This window comes from Solanum lycopersicum, chromosome 8 (assembly GCF_036512215.1).
Source record: "Solanum lycopersicum chromosome 8, SLM_r2.1".
NCBI lineage: Eukaryota > Viridiplantae > Streptophyta > Magnoliopsida > Solanales > Solanaceae > Solanum > Solanum lycopersicum.
In genome coordinates, this window is record NC_090807.1 from 67,337,183 (window position 1) to 67,359,413 (window position 22,231).

A 22,231-nucleotide genomic window follows, 5' to 3' on the forward strand; every position below is an offset into this window, starting at 1 on the left:
TACAATAACCACTTAGAGAGGTGTTCTCTAATTTTAGAAAAAAAGATGATACAAGATAGATATAAATTTCAAATTTCTAATCACAGTGAGAGACTGAAAGGTGCACCCAATCATCATTGCATTATGATACTTCAATTGTGGGTTCACACAGGAGGGAAGCATGGGTTCACGTGAACCCGGTGACCTCTCCTGCATACGCCTCTGCTTTCTGGTCATTTGGACAAGTAACAACTAACAGATAAAAAAAGTAATCCTGTTGAGCACGAGTACTGCTATTATGAGATCATACAGCTCGAAGAAGTAAAAATCTGGACTTTAACGTCAAACTTGAGCAAGTAGGTGTATCGAACAATTCAAGTACAGTGCACTGCTGCCTTGTACCAGGAGAAGGCATAGCTTTGTCGGTGAGCCATGCAATGTTTGAGAAGTGTTCCATTCAAACAATGACATGCAAAGTGATTTAGCAAGAAGTTATTGGTTCTTTGAATTTCATGTGTGAGGAATAGGGTTATAATCGGCATTATTGTGTATTGGATACTAAAATTAGTTGATTCCTCCTTTCCACTTTGTTTGGCACTTCCCTTATTTTCTTGTTCCAAAAAGAATTGCACATTCTTATATCTCTTAATGAGAAGTTTTTGTAGCCACACCAATGTTATAACATGTTTACAACTTCAAAAATTTATAGCCACACAAATTTTATTCCATATTTAAGATCACAAGTTGTTGCTGGTACTGTTCTTTTTCTATTATTTTCTATATGTTTCTTCACTATTGAATTTCCTTTACTTACTGATTTGGAAATGCTTTACATGAGCTGAGGATTTATCAGAAACAACCTCTGTGGGGGTATGTTGTTGATGTATTTAAGATCACAAGTTTCAAACGGGTTTCTTTCTTTAATAAACAAGAAGCTCGACACCACATTCCATTAATTTTACGTACCAAACTTTACGAGTAGAAAATATCCTACCTATGAGAAACTCTTTTAATTATAAAATTTCAAAAAGTTTTTAGCACATCCAGTGAGAATGTTAACTGTCTTGGTAGTTATCAATAAATTTTGTTCACTTAGTTAAAAAAGGTAGAGTTTTAGATGCATTGTCTACATATTTTCTTTTAATTCCCTTTTGCTTATTATGTCGAGAAGTCAACAAACTAAGATCCATAAGAAGGAAATCTAGCTTTTGCATTTTGCTAAACTAGACAGTAGCATAGGGCCCCTAATCCCTATTGCACAGATGTACTTCCATTTTGTAGAAAGCACGACATTGAACAGAACTAGTTGATTTTTTTTTTTGACAAAAACTAGTTGACTTCAAATTAAATACTTTCTAGAGGCGTATCCAGGATTTCAGAATGATGTGTGCACTATTATGAAAAGGTAGATCTAATCGGTTTGACATTCAGGTTTGTATCATTGAAAACAGTTAAAATTTTAATTCAATAGGTCCAAAAATGAAATGATTATTTAGTAAAACGCCAAAAGTGCTACAATAACCACTTAGAGAGGTGTTCTCTAATTTTAGAAAAAAAGATGATACAAGATAGATATAAATTTCAAATTTCTAATCACAGTGAGAGACTGAAAGGTGCACCCAATCATCATTGCATTATGATACTTCAATTGTGGGTTCACACAGGAGGGAAGCATGGGTTCACGTGAACCCGGTGACCTCTCCTGCATACGCCTCTGCTTTCTGGTCATTTGGACAAGTAACAACTAACAGATAAAAAAAGTAATCCTGTTGAGCACGAGTACTGCTATTATGAGATCATACAGCTCGAAGAAGTAAAAATCTGGACTTTAACGTCAAACTTGAGCAAGTAGGTGTATCGAACAATTCAAGTACAGTGCACTGCTGCCTTGTACCAGGAGAAGGCATAGCTTTGTCGGTGAGCCATGCAATGTTTGAGAAGTGTTCCATTCAAACAATGACATGCAAAGTGATTTAGCAAGAAGTTATTGGTTCTTTGAATTTCATGTGTGAGGAATAGGGTTATAATCGGCATTATTGTGTATTGGATACTAAAATTAGTTGATTCCTCCTTTCCACTTTGTTTGGCACTTCCCTTATTTTCTTGTTCCAAAAAGAATTGCACATTCTTATATCTCTTAATGAGAAGTTTTTGTAGCCACACCAATGTTATAACATGTTTACAACTTCAAAAATTTATAGCCACACAAATTTTATTCCATATTTAAGATCACAAGTTGTTGCTGGTACTGTTCTTTTTCTATTATTTTCTATATGTTTCTTCACTATTGAATTTCCTTTACTTACTGATTTGGAAATGCTTTACATGAGCTGAGGATTTATCAGAAACAACCTCTGTGGGGGTATGTTGTTGATGTATTTAAGATCACAAGTTTCAAACGGGTTTCTTTCTTTAATAAACAAGAAGCTCGACACCACATTCCATTAATTTTACGTACCAAACTTTACGAGTAGAAAATATCCTACCTATGAGAAACTCTTTTAATTATAAAATTTCAAAAAGTTTTTAGCACATCCAGTGAGAATGTTAACTGTCTTGGTAGTTATCAATAAATTTTGTTCACTTAGTTAAAAAAGGTAGAGTTTTAGATGCATTGTCTACATATTTTCTTTTAATTCCCTTTTGCTTATTATGTCGAGAAGTCAACAAACTAAGATCCATAAGAAGGAAATCTAGCTTTTGCATTTTGCTAAACTAGACAGTAGCATAGGGCCCCTAATCCCTATTGCACAGATGTACTTCCATTTTGTAGAAAGCACGACATTGAACAGAACTAGTTGATTTTTTTTTTTGACAAAAACTAGTTGACTTCAAATTAAATACTTTCTAGAGGCGTATCCAGGATTTCAGAATGATGTGTGCACTATTATGAAAAGGTAGATCTAATCGGTTTGACATTCAGGTTTGTATCATTGAAAACAGTTAAAATTTTAATTCAATAGGTCCAAAAATGAAATGATTATTTAGTAAAACGCCAAAAGTGCTACAATAACCACTTAGAGAGGTGTTCTCTAATTTTAGAAAAAAAGATGATACAAGATAGATATAAATTTCAAATTTCTAATCACAGTGAGAGACTGAAAGGTGCACCCAATCATCATTGCATTATGATACTTCAATTGTGGGTTCACACAGGAGGGAAGCATGGGTTCACGTGAACCCGGTGACCTCTCCTGCATACGCCTCTGCTTTCTGGTCATTTGGACAAGTAACAACTAACAGATAAAAAAAGTAATCCTGTTGAGCACGAGTACTGCTATTATGAGATCATACAGCTCGAAGAAGTAAAAATCTGGACTTTAACGTCAAACTTGAGCAAGTAGGTGTATCGAACAATTCAAGTACAGTGCACTGCTGCCTTGTACCAGGAGAAGGCATAGCTTTGTCGGTGAGCCATGCAATGTTTGAGAAGTGTTCCATTCAAACAATGACATGCAAAGTGATTTAGCAAGAAGTTATTGGTTCTTTGAATTTCATGTGTGAGGAATAGGGTTATAATCGGCATTATTGTGTATTGGATACTAAAATTAGTTGATTCCTCCTTTCCACTTTGTTTGGCACTTCCCTTATTTTCTTGTTCCAAAAAGAATTGCACATTCTTATATCTCTTAATGAGAAGTTTTTGTAGCCACACCAATGTTATAACATGTTTACAACTTCAAAAATTTATAGCCACACAAATTTTATTCCATATTTAAGATCACAAGTTGTTGCTGGTACTGTTCTTTTTCTATTATTTTCTATATGTTTCTTCACTATTGAATTTCCTTTACTTACTGATTTGGAAATGCTTTACATGAGCTGAGGATTTATCAGAAACAACCTCTGTGGGGGTATGTTGTTGATGTATTTAAGATCACAAGTTTCAAACGGGTTTCTTTCTTTAATAAACAAGAAGCTCGACACCACATTCCATTAATTTTACGTACCAAACTTTACGAGTAGAAAATATCCTACCTATGAGAAACTCTTTTAATTATAAAATTTCAAAAAGTTTTTAGCACATCCAGTGAGAATGTTAACTGTCTTGGTAGTTATCAATAAATTTTGTTCACTTAGTTAAAAAAGGTAGAGTTTTAGATGCATTGTCTACATATTTTCTTTTAATTCCCTTTTGCTTATTATGTCGAGAAGTCAACAAACTAAGATCCATAAGAAGGAAATCTAGCTTTTGCATTTTGCTAAACTAGACAGTAGCATAGGGCCCCTAATCCCTATTGCACAGATGTACTTCCATTTTGTAGAAAGCACGACATTGAACAGAACTAGTTGATTTTTTTTTTTGACAAAAACTAGTTGACTTCAAATTAAATACTTTCTAGAGGCGTATCCAGGATTTCAGAATGATGTGTGCACTATTATGAAAAGGTAGATCTAATCGGTTTGACATTCAGGTTTGTATCATTGAAAACAGTTAAAATTTTAATTCAATAGGTCCAAAAATGAAATGATTATTTAGTAAAACGCCAAAAGTGCTACAATAACCACTTAGAGAGGTGTTCTCTAATTTTAGAAAAAAAGATGATACAAGATAGATATAAATTTCAAATTTCTAATCACAGTGAGAGACTGAAAGGTGCACCCAATCATCATTGCATTATGATACTTCAATTGTGGGTTCACACAGGAGGGAAGCATGGGTTCACGTGAACCCGGTGACCTCTCCTGCATACGCCTCTGCTTTCTGGTCATTTGGACAAGTAACAACTAACAGATAAAAAAAGTAATCCTGTTGAGCACGAGTACTGCTATTATGAGATCATACAGCTCGAAGAAGTAAAAATCTGGACTTTAACGTCAAACTTGAGCAAGTAGGTGTATCGAACAATTCAAGTACAGTGCACTGCTGCCTTGTACCAGGAGAAGGCATAGCTTTGTCGGTGAGCCATGCAATGTTTGAGAAGTGTTCCATTCAAACAATGACATGCAAAGTGATTTAGCAAGAAGTTATTGGTTCTTTGAATTTCATGTGTGAGGAATAGGGTTATAATCGGCATTATTGTGTATTGGATACTAAAATTAGTTGATTCCTCCTTTCCACTTTGTTTGGCACTTCCCTTATTTTCTTGTTCCAAAAAGAATTGCACATTCTTATATCTCTTAATGAGAAGTTTTTGTAGCCACACCAATGTTATAACATGTTTACAACTTCAAAAATTTATAGCCACACAAATTTTATTCCATATTTAAGATCACAAGTTGTTGCTGGTACTGTTCTTTTTCTATTATTTTCTATATGTTTCTTCACTATTGAATTTCCTTTACTTACTGATTTGGAAATGCTTTACATGAGCTGAGGATTTATCAGAAACAACCTCTGTGGGGGTATGTTGTTGATGTATTTAAGATCACAAGTTTCAAACGGGTTTCTTTCTTTAATAAACAAGAAGCTCGACACCACATTCCATTAATTTTACGTACCAAACTTTACGAGTAGAAAATATCCTACCTATGAGAAACTCTTTTAATTATAAAATTTCAAAAAGTTTTTAGCACATCCAGTGAGAATGTTAACTGTCTTGGTAGTTATCAATAAATTTTGTTCACTTAGTTAAAAAAGGTAGAGTTTTAGATGCATTGTCTACATATTTTCTTTTAATTCCCTTTTGCTTATTATGTCGAGAAGTCAACAAACTAAGATCCATAAGAAGGAAATCTAGCTTTTGCATTTTGCTAAACTAGACAGTAGCATAGGGCCCCTAATCCCTATTGCACAGATGTACTTCCATTTTGTAGAAAGCACGACATTGAACAGAACTAGTTGATTTTTTTTTTTGACAAAAACTAGTTGACTTCAAATTAAATACTTTCTAGAGGCGTATCCAGGATTTCAGAATGATGTGTGCACTATTATGAAAAGGTAGATCTAATCGGTTTGACATTCAGGTTTGTATCATTGAAAACAGTTAAAATTTTAATTCAATAGGTCCAAAAATGAAATGATTATTTAGTAAAACGCCAAAAGTGCTACAATAACCACTTAGAGAGGTGTTCTCTAATTTTAGAAAAAAAGATGATACAAGATAGATATAAATTTCAAATTTCTAATCACAGTGAGAGACTGAAAGGTGCACCCAATCATCATTGCATTATGATACTTCAATTGTGGGTTCACACAGGAGGGAAGCATGGGTTCACGTGAACCCGGTGACCTCTCCTGCATACGCCTCTGCTTTCTGGTCATTTGGACAAGTAACAACTAACAGATAAAAAAAGTAATCCTGTTGAGCACGAGTACTGCTATTATGAGATCATACAGCTCGAAGAAGTAAAAATCTGGACTTTAACGTCAAACTTGAGCAAGTAGGTGTATCGAACAATTCAAGTACAGTGCACTGCTGCCTTGTACCAGGAGAAGGCATAGCTTTGTCGGTGAGCCATGCAATGTTTGAGAAGTGTTCCATTCAAACAATGACATGCAAAGTGATTTAGCAAGAAGTTATTGGTTCTTTGAATTTCATGTGTGAGGAATAGGGTTATAATCGGCATTATTGTGTATTGGATACTAAAATTAGTTGATTCCTCCTTTCCACTTTGTTTGGCACTTCCCTTATTTTCTTGTTCCAAAAAGAATTGCACATTCTTATATCTCTTAATGAGAAGTTTTTGTAGCCACACCAATGTTATAACATGTTTACAACTTCAAAAATTTATAGCCACACAAATTTTATTCCATATTTAAGATCACAAGTTGTTGCTGGTACTGTTCTTTTTCTATTATTTTCTATATGTTTCTTCACTATTGAATTTCCTTTACTTACTGATTTGGAAATGCTTTACATGAGCTGAGGATTTATCAGAAACAACCTCTGTGGGGGTATGTTGTTGATGTATTTAAGATCACAAGTTTCAAACGGGTTTCTTTCTTTAATAAACAAGAAGCTCGACACCACATTCCATTAATTTTACGTACCAAACTTTACGAGTAGAAAATATCCTACCTATGAGAAACTCTTTTAATTATAAAATTTCAAAAAGTTTTTAGCACATCCAGTGAGAATGTTAACTGTCTTGGTAGTTATCAATAAATTTTGTTCACTTAGTTAAAAAAGGTAGAGTTTTAGATGCATTGTCTACATATTTTCTTTTAATTCCCTTTTGCTTATTATGTCGAGAAGTCAACAAACTAAGATCCATAAGAAGGAAATCTAGCTTTTGCATTTTGCTAAACTAGACAGTAGCATAGGGCCCCTAATCCCTATTGCACAGATGTACTTCCATTTTGTAGAAAGCACGACATTGAACAGAACTAGTTGATTTTTTTTTTTGACAAAAACTAGTTGACTTCAAATTAAATACTTTCTAGAGGCGTATCCAGGATTTCAGAATGATGTGTGCACTATTATGAAAAGGTAGATCTAATCGGTTTGACATTCAGGTTTGTATCATTGAAAACAGTTAAAATTTTAATTCAATAGGTCCAAAAATGAAATGATTATTTAGTAAAACGCCAAAAGTGCTACAATAACCACTTAGAGAGGTGTTCTCTAATTTTAGAAAAAAAGATGATACAAGATAGATATAAATTTCAAATTTCTAATCACAGTGAGAGACTGAAAGGTGCACCCAATCATCATTGCATTATGATACTTCAATTGTGGGTTCACACAGGAGGGAAGCATGGGTTCACGTGAACCCGGTGACCTCTCCTGCATACGCCTCTGCTTTCTGGTCATTTGGACAAGTAACAACTAACAGATAAAAAAAGTAATCCTGTTGAGCACGAGTACTGCTATTATGAGATCATACAGCTCGAAGAAGTAAAAATCTGGACTTTAACGTCAAACTTGAGCAAGTAGGTGTATCGAACAATTCAAGTACAGTGCACTGCTGCCTTGTACCAGGAGAAGGCATAGCTTTGTCGGTGAGCCATGCAATGTTTGAGAAGTGTTCCATTCAAACAATGACATGCAAAGTGATTTAGCAAGAAGTTATTGGTTCTTTGAATTTCATGTGTGAGGAATAGGGTTATAATCGGCATTATTGTGTATTGGATACTAAAATTAGTTGATTCCTCCTTTCCACTTTGTTTGGCACTTCCCTTATTTTCTTGTTCCAAAAAGAATTGCACATTCTTATATCTCTTAATGAGAAGTTTTTGTAGCCACACCAATGTTATAACATGTTTACAACTTCAAAAATTTATAGCCACACAAATTTTATTCCATATTTAAGATCACAAGTTGTTGCTGGTACTGTTCTTTTTCTATTATTTTCTATATGTTTCTTCACTATTGAATTTCCTTTACTTACTGATTTGGAAATGCTTTACATGAGCTGAGGATTTATCAGAAACAACCTCTGTGGGGGTATGTTGTTGATGTATTTAAGATCACAAGTTTCAAACGGGTTTCTTTCTTTAATAAACTTTGTGCCAATCAAACTTTGATGATTATGATACTAATAATTTCCAAAATCTGGGTGCTTTCTGTCAAACAACCACACAGTCCACTTCATACTTTTCATTTCAAGCCTCATGGACATAGTTGCTTTTTGTTTGCTTCTAAACACATTGTGATCTGGTGTTGTCATTTATAGGGTTACGTAAAGGAAATCTAATACTTGAAAAGACAGTTTATATACATTATCAGTTTCCCCAAAAAAAGACAGTTTGTATACAAATTAATGACTGCAAAGGACTTCTTCCAGAACATAGAAACAACTTTGACATGATTGTCTAATGTTACAAAGTTCTCAAAGAAAACTATCTAACATTACTACACTATCCCCACTTCTTCAATTTTCAGGTTACAACTAAAATTGGTATTTCCAGCCTAAGGCTACTGTTACATATGACACTGATTGTTCGTTCTGGCAGATACTTCAATTTACGAGCAATGGGCTTTATATTAATTGCTTCAAAATTAAATTTAGGAGAACGAAAGACCAAGCAATTACTTGAAACAGACGCCAACATAGGTGTAGCTAACAAATGAACTTCGCCTGAGGTCCGGGTTTTTTAAGATCCTTCAGTGTTCAGTCCCAACAAAAGTTAAGTAGGGAAACCAATTGGATAATTTTTGTTGCTCAGCAACATTTGTAACTTGTATATGTTGACATACTCGAACTTCTGAATTACCTTCTCAGTTTCCTTCACTAATTTTGTGCATACAATGGAGGTCCTGTGTGGGTTTAAGATTCTATGGGAACATTTTTCTTTTTCTTTAAGAAAAGGTACGATCATACGTATTTTGGTCTAGTTATTTCACCAACTGCCTTAAGATGTTATTATGTAAGCAAACTGAGACATTAACAAGGTTAAAATGCACTTAAGAAACTTACCGTAAGTTTTGAAGTAGCTTTAAGCTGATTAATCATTAATGGAAGAATAACCAACCGAATCATAATACTTGTAACAACTATGGATCCCCACCTGTACAACATCAAAATTTTCAAGATGAAGCCAAGACGTAAGAGTTGTCACTTAATTAAACAAAGCATGATGCCTTAATTTTAACTTGGAACAAAACTTGCACAAAAAATGTGGTAGGAGGGGGGAGAATGACTGAGAGAGAGAGAGAGAGAGAGAAACTCTTAACGACCTAAGGTTTAAAGTATTTCAGCTAAAATGTAAAATCTCGAACTTCCAAACATATCTCTCAAACAAGAACTACTACCAACATTAAGTCCAAGCAAGCAATTATTTCAAATGAAAGATCTGCAATTTTGAAGCCCAGCTAAGTTTATGCAGAGTATAAAAGAACAAACTCAGCAAGCCTAATTGAATACATGTCAGATGCTTCAATTGCAATGATAACTTCAACTTAAAACTATATATCTTAAGGTTCTACGAAATCTTTCAGTCAAAAAAATGTATATTTGTTTAATAAAAGGACTATGGGAATAACAAACGAGATAAAATCATGCTTCTTGTTCTTGAACCCCTTTCCAGCCCCAAACCAAGAGTGCATTGAGTTGTTAATGTGATAGTCATCACTCTGTTTCTCACCTAAATATTATCAAGAGGTGAATAACTATATACTTCATTTCTTTTTCCTACTAAGCAATGCAAATGTACTGTAAAGACACCAGAATGAGATAACAGGAAAAATTAGAGGCAGCAACATTTACTCTTACCATTCAAACCCAGTAAATATATGAACGTAATCCATCAAATACATCAATGCCTTCACCGGCAAATAACAATCTGCAGCAGCATTTGCCACCTCGTTCAAAGCTGGAGCTTGAGAAACTACAGCTTCCACAGCCTTATCAGCAAGTACTTCGGCAACATCAGTCATGTAATTAATTTTATCTGCTTCACCACCAATATCAGTTGACATATTCCTGGTCAAAGAGGACCCATAACTCATCGGAATCATAAGTCCTGAAGCACAAAACCTCCTGTCTTGATATGGGCTTCTTGAGCCAATGAAGCTGTTAACTCCACTTACACTTCCCATGTAACGGGATTGGGAAAAACTAGTAATTCTTAAATTCTCAAAAGTCGGTTCAGGACAGCTCTTACGATCATCATCATCCTTATGAAAATAAGAAAATGAAGGAGTGACTCTTTGTTGCTGATAAAGAAGCTTCGCTCGCGTTGTTATGCTGCGCCTATAAGCCATTCTTTATATATGCTTCCTATAAACAGATTCAGCAGCAAACATTAACACCCCAAATCATATATAGGCAACCATGACAGTATATACATAACATAAGCATCATAAATATGAAACCTTTAGGGAACGCTTGGTAGGATCTATTAGAAAATATAATACATGTATAAGTCATAATATTATTTAATCTTTTCTATGGTAGGATCCTCAACCTATCTATAACGGTATAACCAATACACAACCATGAACAAACCATGGTATTAGCATTACAAGGACTACTAGGACATGGATAAGCACTATTAAAAACAAAATCGCCCTTAATACACTAAATTAAACCCTGAATACTAATACACCCTATTCAGTACTCCCCAGTATCAATTTGTGTAGCACAGCTAAAATTTTGAGATTCAAACTTCTAAACTTTGATTGTAAATTCAGACATAAGCTATTTGAAAACTACGTAAAAAGTAAAACTTGTTGACTATCGAAATTCAAACTGTGCCACTTAAATTGAGGACAACAGAGTACTGTTTTTATACACTCTACCAAAATGATCCCTTAAAGTCACACACACAGCAAAAATACAGAGACATATAACATAAAGATGATAACTTTATATTCATTCACACAAAACAAGGATAACATTTTTAGATTCATTCACACAACAAAATGACACAAAAAGAAGCAAAATTAGAAAAGATTCAAAGCTCAGATCCCAATTATTGTGATTTGTGATTCAAAAAATACATGAATATGAAGTTTAAGAGTAGAAAACTTACAGCAATATGTGATTGCAAGAGCGAAGAAAGAAGGGTTTACGGGGTTTTATGAAGTAAAATGAAGAGAGAAAAAAGTACGAGGAGTGAAATGTAAGATCGATTTTTCTGTTTCAAACGGGTTTTTTTGGTGGGTTGACCCGTTTAGACCTCGGGGCTCCGAGAGTTTTGTTGCCATTTTGGGGGGGTATTTTTGACTTTTCATAGTAGTAGCATATTCTTCTCAGATACTTGCACATGGCTTTTGGGCTTGTGGAAGATAGTGGCCCAAATTATTGATAATAGTAGAAAAAATTAGTAAACTAGTCAAAATAAATAACATATTTAGCTTTATAAATATTAGTATTAATGTCAAAAATGTCATTATTTTAAAAAATTTATGTGTCCCAATTTTCTTGCTATTTTATCTCTCATTTTCAATTAATTCTATATATCCTTTTTTTTAAGAAAAAACATTCTCTCTCATATTTATCTTTTCAAATTGTAATTTTTTTTTCTCTCTCATGGTTATCTTTTGTGATTTTCCTCCAACATTCAAGTTGCAAATATTTTTTTGTCATATATTTTGGTTGTTTTTTTAATCCAAAGTTGAATCAACAAGAATCTCTTTGATTAAGGTATCTCAAATTTTTATCCTATTTTCAGATTTCTTTTCTAATTTTATTTTTGTTTAAATCTTAAAAAAATGTTGTTTGTATTTTTCAATTTCCGTTATGATTTACTCTCCAATGGTTGAATCCAAGAGGCTTACTAGAGGTATTCATCTTAATCAACCAATTTCTGGTGATTTTTCATCCTTTAATTTATTTATTACTAAACAAATAGTGTATAATGTATGATCCGCTGCTAAAATGAGGGAAGAAAGAGGGTAAAAACATTTACAAGACTCATTGGTGTGCAAAACCTTCCTCAAATTCAGAACGGAAATGTGGAATCTTTGTCTACTCGTGAGGATCTTGAAAAAAACGACGAAGATAGGATAGTTGTCGAACAATTTTCTATTAGTTTGTTTTGTATTTATAGTTCTTTTTTAGAATTTGGTATGCTTTCTTAATTTGTATTCAAATCACTATGTATACTATCAATATTTGTATTTATTAAAAATTTCATGTTGCATGATTTATCATAAACCTTGTATTTGTCCCTAATTTGTACTTATCCAAATGTATGTCAACTAGTTATGTATTTTATTTATAAGAAGAACAACTTTCTATTAGTTTATTTGTATTTGAATACAAATACAAATAATAGACATATTGGAATGAATACGACTTAGAAAAGGAAACAAGATTTTGAAAAGAAAAATAAATACACAATGAAAAATATATACGAATACAAATGTATTTATTAAATAGCTACATTTTATTTGACATACATATTGGAATGAATACAAACTAATAAAGGTATGTCAACTGAATTTGACATTTTTTTCTAATTTGTATTTATTCTAAAGGTATGTCAACTAGTTATGTATTTTATTTAAGAATGAGTACACCAAATATTCAATTATTTCTTTTCAATTTTATATTTCATTCACTTTTTCATCATACTAATTTTTCGTATTTTATATATTATTATACAAAATTCTAAATAAAAATTAGAATAAATAGAAATACAAATAAAATACATATTGAAATGAATACATACAGGATTTTTGAAGAAAAAAAACTATATAGGGAAAAAATATATGAAAATACAAATATATTTCTTAAATGACTACATAGATAAATTCGGCATTCCTATTGGAATGAATACAAACTAATAAAAAACTATAATAAATATAAATAGAATATATTGTGAAATGAATATAATTTTAAAAAGGTAAAAATTTTGAAGAAAAAAAATAAAATTTAAATTTTATTTGAAAATGTAACTGATGAGAAAATTAAGGATGCTTACCGTTCTTTAAAATATTCCCCCCTTAATTTTCTCCTTTTTGTTATTAAATAATTATATTCTTTAAATAAAAATAAATAATAAAAACATAAATAAGATACATAACAAACTAAATGACATTTTTACTAAATATTGAAATTGTTGCTAATGAGTCCTCTTAAATGCTAAAATATTGACATTTTGAAAAATTTCCCATAATACTATGAAACCATTTCGAACGACGGGGCGGAGTCGGGATTTGAAGTTGAATTTGCCATCTAGATTTTAGTTATTGGGTTCATAATTATATTTTTTGTCATCAAACTCATAGTTCACTCGGTTATTCGGTTCATAATTGCATGTTTATATAGTATTTTTTTATATATAGAATATAAGCAAAAGTTATTGAATTCGCTTGAACTCGTATTAATAAATATAAGTATGTATGTCCAATATGTGATATCATCTATAAGCGTGATTGCTAGATGATTAGAGGAGTTCAACCCTCTTAATGAAAATTCTGATTTTGCAACTATCAACTACAATCATCATACACAGTTATGATAATAGTAACGGGGATATTATTTTTCACGTAAATACCACGAACTCTGTTCACAAAGTTTGTCTATCCATAAACATTTGTTAAACATGTATATCTAGGGTATCTCTTTATACATGTAGTTCTTTTTTTTTATGGAATAATATGATCGGCTAGTCGTAATCGCGTATTAGCTATGCTCAATGCGGGATTTTCTGTTTTTTTAGATTTAGAGAAGTGAATTCCTTATTCAATCTTTTTCGATGAATATTTCTATTTAAGCTTTAAAAAATTTAATTCAATCGAAAGACTAAGTAAGGTGCAGTACAAGGTCCAACCAATCTCATTTGATAGTTCGGAAGAATAAGAAGGGAAAAAGAAGAGCAACATTATCTGTACGTCATGTAAAGTGCAAAATCATTTCCTTTCTAAAAAAAAAAAAAAATTAACGCCAAAAAGAATTCTATCCTATATCCTTTATTTTCTTTCCATTTACAATACTTGGAACTCACAACTTATATACAAGAAGAATAATTTCCCTATAAAAGACATCAAAAATCAAAGCAAAACGGAGTCTTTGTGTGTGTGTGTTGAGGCCTATGGAGAAGACGACGATACCAAAAAAGTTGACGATGAGCAAGGATGTAACGATCGATCTGGTGTGTTTCTACATAAGGGGCAAGTAGCATTTAACTTAAGCCATTCATCAATGCATTCAGCATGAAAATAATGGTTGCATTCTGGTATAGTTCTTAACGTTTCTTTAGGCATGTAGTCCGATAGACATATCGGACAAGTGCCATCGTTGGGATTGGGGAGACGTTGACTCTCCCCGAGCACTGTCTTGGGATATGTATCAATGATTGCCCTGTTAAGACCTCTCGTGGCGATGGCTGATTGTAGATTAATGGTTCTTGGGAGATCAGAGTTCAAATCACGACGAAGAGTGTAAACTTTAAGTTTACCAAATGCAAAGCCTATTATTCCAATTAAGCATACAAAACCTGGCACCCCAACTCCAATTATAATGCCATATTTGGCTCCTCTTGGAAGTCCTGCACAAATAATATCGACTATTGTTAAACAATATTCAATTAAAGACCTTACCTTTAATCCAAACTAGTCACAAACTTATATATCCAAGTTATTATTTAAGGTTGCCATTAAATTAAATAAATCTGTTAGTAGTAGAATATTTACAATTTTAATGAAGTGAAGATAAAATCATCTGTCTAAATGTTAGAGAACAAATTATCAAACGTCTAGTAAGTAGAAATAACGAATACCTATGATTGTCTCGATAGGAGTGTTAATCTACGTTAACTCGTGCTTTTCTTTATAGATTGTGTATATAAATGTCACTATATATTTTAATTGGAACCCCTTAATTATACATATGAATTCATACCTAAAACCAAAAAGTACTACTAACCTAATTATTACTATTAAATATATCTCTAAAAGTGAATTGACGATTCAAATCTTATATCTATCTTAGGTCTTCTTGTTTTCTAGAACTAGAATTAGATCCACACTCATGATTTGTGTCGTTTCGTGCGTTTTAATTAAATTTTCTTTTTTATTTTGGTGAATTTTTTCAAAATTTTATAAGTTGACAAATTGAAATCTTTATTTTTCCTTTATTTAATAATAGCATAAAAATTCATATAATTAAATTAAGCGTCTATACGATAGATAGCTAGTTATTGATTATTTTTTTTTTCTGCCCAACTCCTTACCGGTTAGCTCTCTATAACGTGGCATGGTAGCTTTGAAGGTCATGGATGGTGGCCATATATGGCTAAAATTTTATTAACTTTGTGAAATTAGAGCCTCATATTCTTGCACTATGTGTCATCAATAATGTGACAAATTTGATAGGCATTATATATTGACTTTTTGCAAATAAAGTCAAATCTTACTACTCTATATTTTCGATCTAAAAATTTTCCTCACTTTTATAATAAAAAAGAGTTATTTCAAGGATAATCACTTAATTAATAATTAATATTTGTGTAAAGTTACTTTATTTGTTAAATATCATTAAATTCAAAGAAAAATAACTTTATGAAAATCAAATCTTTGGATAAAACTTATCTGTACCGGATGTAAACACCAGACTATGCTTTAGACTTTGTCTAAGATTAAAACACTTAAAAGACTCTAGCTAATAAAAGAAGTAGAGTCAACCAATAACCTACACTTAAAAAGTCTATTCGGATTGATTTAAAAACTGATCAAACTGATTTAAAAGTCAGTTTTTGACTTATTAGAGTTTTTGACAATTATTAAAGTGACTTATTTTTAAGTCAAAAATGACTTATTTTAAGTCAAAAGTTAAAAGTTAGGTGAGGTTTTTTTTTTCAACTTAAAAGTTATTTTATGTTGACCAAATATATTACTTTTTTGTCGTTAATTCTTTTATTATTATTATTATTATTTATTATCATTATTACTATTTTATTATAATTATAATTATAAAAAATTTGTGATGCTAAAGAAATATGTGAATGATAGGAAATATTATTACTTGTGGATGTAAAATATAAATTAGTATTGTTTTGATTTTTTTAAGTATAAAAATCTTAAATTAATCAACTTTTTATCGTATTAACAGTTTTAAGGGTATTTTAGACATTTTAATAAAAAAGTGTTTACCAACACTTATTTGCCAAACACGTCAACAACTTTTTTTTCAATTGAAACACTTCTATCCAAACATATAACTACTTATTTTAAAAATAAATTTCAGCACTTTCAAAAATACTTTTTAAAAGTTATTTTTTAAGCACATTCAAACGAGCTCTAAATAGTTAAATACTTTTTTTTTGCAACCAAAATTTTCATTTTCTTCAATACTTGGGATAATTATTTTTTTATTTCTCCATTATTGATAAATTATGATTCTAATGATTGAAATAATTGGTTAAGCAAATCTCTAACATTATTAAATAATGTATGCATTTAGTTTCTTATTATAGAACATGTGTGATATCTAGACTATTTTTAAATTATATCATTTTCAACAATTGGATTATTTAGCACTTAACAGTACTTATCAACTAATTGAAAGTTTATATATTTTATCAGAAATCATTGAGATAGAAATTAAGTTTTGTCGGTTATAAGGGACTAGAAATGCTAATTTCCCGTATTTATAATTTTATATAAGAAAAAATAAAACACGACTCAATCTTGTTTTTGAATAAATAAATAATCAAAATCAAACTTTCAACTTCATTAGGTGGAGCTACAATTATTTGACCCTACAAACAAAACTACCAAAACTAAAAAAAAATAAAAAAATTTAGATGATGTAACATGAATGCACATGGACTATGCAACACTAGTGATAAGACACTTCACAAATGACACACTAACATCTATAAGTTCAACAACCCCACCAATAATCAACTTGGAAATTTGGAAACAACTTTTGTTCAAAAAGTAAATTAGAAAAAAATAAAATCTAATTTCCATTTTTTTTTGAAAAGTCTCTATACTTAATTAAATAAAAAGTATCTTTTTAATTCGTCGATACGATTTTTCTACACCATACTGGATGATTCTTTTATGTATTTATTAGTGTATAACAGACATTAGGTGTATCAAATGAAGCTTAAGATGTGAAGGGCGAAAATGTCATCCAATTACAATATCTATGGTAGTGAAAGTTAACCAATATCTATATTAATATAAACTAATGTATTCGAAGAATATGTCAACACATTTATGATTAGTTATTTAGTTATAAATGATATGCATTTTCATTTTAATTTGAAAAAAAGAGATAAATATATTTAAACTATCATAAATAGTATGCAAATATTATCCGTCATATTTTTGGGACATTGATATTTCTACCATTAAAAAACTAGAGGATATATACCTTTTATGCCAACAAACATACACGTCTCGTAATCTTATCCACTGATTCAATATTTATTAAATATATGTTCTAGTTTTTAGACGACAGGGACAACAATGTCCTAAAAATATGGTAGAGAATATCTACACATCATTTACGATAATTTTGACGTATATTTGTCATTTTTCTATTTTAATTTTTAACTGGTAAAATTAGTTAGTTTGATGTGAATAACTAGTCTAACTTGTAAATGATGATTGATAAAATAGTCAAGTTGCATATAAGTCAAATTTGAATTGTTATATTTATGAAATTCTTATTAGAGTTTTGAAATTATTATCCTTATCATACCGATCGATCGAAGGGAGATGCAGGTAAGAGAGAAAATATTGAATAACATACCTTTAGAAGGAGGAGGATTTGAACAAGCAATATCAGATCCAGTATCACTCTTAAAAGCACAAAGTTTCCCTTGATTTTCACAAATCCTGCAACTTGGTTCACTCCAAGTTAACACAAGACCTTCCATTGGAGACCAAAACTGCGAATCTTCCAATTGCAGAGGAACAGAAACTCTAGAATTAATCAATTTACAACCAACTGGTTTTTCTTGCTCATAGATACTCGGCGGCATCGCCAAAATCGCCTCATTTCTGCTCGTAACTCCCCGGCAATACAACGGAATCGCTACCTGATAATTTGGGTAACTTAACCAGTCATCTGAAGTACACCTAAAAACACACAGAGCAAATTCAAATTCACTACGGATCGGAATAGTTATTAGCTTTTGCGCATTTCTTAGTATAGTAACTGTCACCTTCCACCGGCAATAGATATCAGTTAATCGACGAGATTATGCATTTTCGGAAATCTTAGTAATTTAACTACTCAAAATTTCATCGAGAGAGTTCGATTCTCCACTTTCCTGGTACTGAAATAAGCTCTACATCACCTAAAATATCTAGATCGTGAATAAAGGAAATTCATCTGATTTAAGGATTATCTAGACTCTGAACAAATCGAAATTCCAGACTAACACAAATCGCGATTAGTGCAGATTTACTGTAATTTGATAACGAATTAGTACCTGACGATTGTGTAATTTCGTTGATGATCAGCTTTGAATGGCGAATTTGTGACATTAAAACCGATGAGTCGTTTGACAAGGCAGAAATCTGGATCATAAAGCATTACAGATTGAGCAGAGTAATCAATCTCTGTAACTAAAAAATCACCTGAATGAGGAAGTGACATGATTGTTTGGCCTCTTTCATTGCACGAAAGATCGAAACCGGGGTAACCGCACCGGTCCGATTGCCGGTCTTTTAACCGGAAAGGGAACCGGATTTCCGGTCCGATACCCATTTCTGAGCATGAAGTTGGGTTGCAGACATCAACAGAGGAAACTGGAGAAAAATTAAGGAAGAAGAAGAAGATAATTATGATGTTAATCATCAGTTTAAGCTCTGTAATTTCCATTTTTGTTTATTGTTTAGAGAAAAAATGGAAAATTATGAAGTTTGGTGGAGCTCAGAAATGGTGTTTGAATATATGCAAATTTGAATATTGTGAGAAGTGGAATTTGTTATATTTTAAACAAGTTGGTCGGTATTTGGAGTTTCTAGATGAATTTCGACCTTATTAATATTATGATACAAAATTAACTATTCGATATATATATATATATTAATGTGTTTCTAAGTATAAATTTATATCTATCTATCTTAAGTAAATTTACTAAAACTGCTATACTCAATTTGAAATTAAAATAATATAAACATTATAACTCATGAGCCGATCGATACAAATTAACATATTTTATATTATATCAAAGTAACAACAAGATACGAATGTTATTATAAAGAGCTTTTCCAACATGAAATGAATTCATATTAATGGAATTCCAAATTTTCAATATCGATATTAGTCCTCATAATATATAAATATATGTGCACTCACTATTTTCATATTGAATTAGTTTGTGTTTAAAAGCTATGTTTCAAAATTGTGGAGTATTATTTTATTGATTTAATAATCTTTTTTACATATTAAATTATATTTTTAAAATTCAACAAATAATTTGTTGTTCTTATTTCCTTGTTTTTTTTCTTTCATAAAAGAGAATATTTATTAAGTTACTTATGCTCGTTATATAGTGACACTACGATATCATTTCCATAATTTTAAAAATATCACGTACACGTTTGTATACTTTATTTATAGTCACTTTCTAACATATTAATTTGAAATGTTTTTTTCCTAAAATATTGATTAAATTAAAAGTGTTTAGGTAAAATACAAATTGAATTAGGTGCCGAGTCACGCACGGGGCTCAACCATTATGTAAAAAATATTAAATCATAGTCATCTTATTTTATTAATTATACTTACGAATTTAAAAATCATCATTGATTTACCTAAATTCAATTATTTTACTCTACGATTTATATATCTTAAAGAAATTTATCAAATATAAATAAATTATTTAAGTTAAAATTAATTAATTTATAAAAAATTAAATTTTTATAAACTTTAGATTCTGATTATAATCCTATTTTTATTTTTAAAATCATGTTTTTTTATTAATATTGTTAATTTTTCAAACTTTCACATATCGACAAGGATGATGATGGCCAATAAGAAAATATATATGGTGGTACGTGTTTGAATAAATTGCAAAATGATCTTTATATTGAATAAGAAATTAGTGCATTCCATAATTACTATATTTTGGGAAGTATAACTTGCAAGGACCGCAATTCACATGATTTAAGCATTTATATTTTCCTTATAAAAAAATTATAAAATTAAATAAGAAGTTTTTTTTATTCACATTCGATATTTATAGTAAATTAATTATTTTGGTTAGTTTTAAAAAATCAAGGTGAAAATGTGTATTAATATAAGAATTTAACTATTATTATGCGGTATTAGACACTTTCGATGTTTATTATTCGGCTTATATTTTTTTTATGCAAAATATTTTAATCTACTATGAGTATGCAGGACGGACAAAAAAAGTGTATCAATATTACGATTATTTTATATATATAAAAAAAAAACCCTTCTTAATGAAGTAAAAGTTATATATGTTGTTTGATCATTTTTCTTTTAAAGAAAATAGTCGTAACGATAATTATTTTTATATGATAAAAATTGAGTTTTTTTTATGAGTATTACCTGAATATTTAGCCAAAAACAATTAATGTTTTAATGATCGTAAAAGTAATTTTCAGATCGACTCACCACGGATAAACTGATACTTTTTAGAAATATCTTTTTTTTTTAAATATTTCCGGCTAACAAAACTTTTTTAAATATAAGTGATAATTGAATTTGTCTATATGTATGAAAGTAGAAACATATTGTTTTTATATATATTTTGTCCATATGTATGAAAACAAATAAATAATTTAATGTATAATATGATTATGAAAAGTTAACTACTCAAACGTGTTTTAGGTTGAAAAAATTGCAAGTTGGATCCAGTTTTTTCAGTGTTAACATCACAATTCAGAACCACAAATGGTAAAAACATGTTTTTGAAAAGAAAATGGCAAAATAATAATACAGGTCAACTTTCACATATAACAAACACAAAATTTATATACGAATGTGATAATAAAATTTGCATAATTGTGATTCATAGCAAACATAAATATGTATAATTCGCTATACATATATAAATAAATCAATTGTATAATTCGCTATACACATACAAATAAATCAATTTATAATTCGCTATACATATTCAAAAGATAGTAATTGTATACAAATCAATTGTATAATTTGTGCATGTATAAAACGAGAAAGAGAGAAAAACAAAAGGAAATTGGGCAGAGAAATATTTGTATTATATAATTATAACTATATAGGATGAAGATATATGTATTTGCAAGTGTATATACAATTTTCTCTTACTTTATATAAACAGAAACACAATTTATACAATTTTTTTCTATTTGTATAAGCGATTGAGACGAGGGTGGCGAGCGAGATCTAGGAGAGGGGAACGAAAATATATGTATATATAAATTTTTTTCTCGTTTTTTCAAATAGAAACACATTTATATACTTGTGTTTGTATAAAAACGAGAAAGAGCGAGCGAGAGATGAAGCAGGAGAGGGAGAGTGGCGAGGGAGAATTTGAAGGAGACATGTGACTCACAAACAGTTTGCTACAAGATACAATTAAATTAAAATATGATTATAGCATTAAATTTAATTTACTAATTTGCATTATATACAATTCTCCCTAAAATAAAATAAGATCAAAACACAGTCATTAATTTTGCTCCAATGAATCTTCCTAACTAATAATAATTTGACTAATTATAATAGTTAGTACTTTTGATAGTTGTGTTGTTAAGTAGATTTATCAAAATATCGTGTTATGATTTTGAATAATAAATTATTTTTAAAATGATAATTTTTGTATCAAACATATTATTCTGGGTGCTTTAGATAATTTTAGAAACTTATGAAATAAATCACGTCTCATTTTTTTTTAAAAAAAAGTTAAAAATATATTTTCAAAAACTATGACTCACAATTTACTTCTTAAGGTTGATCCCTTTAAATATGAATTTAGCTTATACATAAAAACAAATTATCC

The 22,231-nt window shown here is 30.5% G+C and overlaps 2 protein-coding genes across 2 annotated transcripts in view; both read right to left on the reverse strand.

Annotated features, from left to right (window-relative positions):
• LOC101254929 (mitochondrial inner membrane protein OXA1) overlaps positions 1–11,477 on the reverse strand; it is a 37,604-nt gene extending 26,127 nt beyond the window's left edge. The window contains exons 1-3 of the mRNA XM_069287843.1: positions 11,339–11,477; positions 10,078–10,584; positions 9,283–9,373 (exon numbers count right to left, since the gene is read on the reverse strand). Of these exons, the coding sequence (XP_069143944.1) occupies positions 9,283–9,373; positions 10,078–10,568 (582 nt within the window). The 5' untranslated portion in view covers positions 10,569–10,584; positions 11,339–11,477. The remainder of the gene's footprint in view (positions 1–9,282; positions 9,374–10,077; positions 10,585–11,338) is intronic.
• Positions 11,478–14,068: 2,591 nt separating this feature from the next.
• Positions 14,069–19,262, reverse strand: LOC101256794 (putative RING-H2 finger protein ATL21A). Its single transcript, XM_004245468.5, has 3 exons — positions 18,704–19,262; positions 18,019–18,347; positions 14,069–14,803 (listed from the first exon to the last, which is right to left on the reverse strand). Exons 1-3 carry the CDS (start codon positions 19,093–19,095, stop codon positions 14,346–14,348), a joined length of 1,179 nt encoding a protein of 392 aa, XP_004245516.2. The 5' UTR covers positions 19,096–19,262; the 3' UTR covers positions 14,069–14,345.
• Positions 19,263–22,231: the final 2,969 nt, after the last annotated feature.

Coding starts and splice junctions, on each gene's coding strand:
- LOC101256794 (XM_004245468.5), bottom strand. CDS start 19,095: ATGGAAATTACAGAGCTTAAACTGATGATTAACATCATAATTATCTTC. Junction 18,348..18,703: donor CGAAATTACACAATCGTCAG/GTACTAATTCGT, acceptor GTGTGTTTTTAG/GTGTACTTCAGATGACTGGT. Junction 14,804..18,018: donor AAATCCTCCTCCTTCTAAAG/GTATGTTATTCA, acceptor TTATTTGTGCAG/GACTTCCAAGAGGAGCCAAA.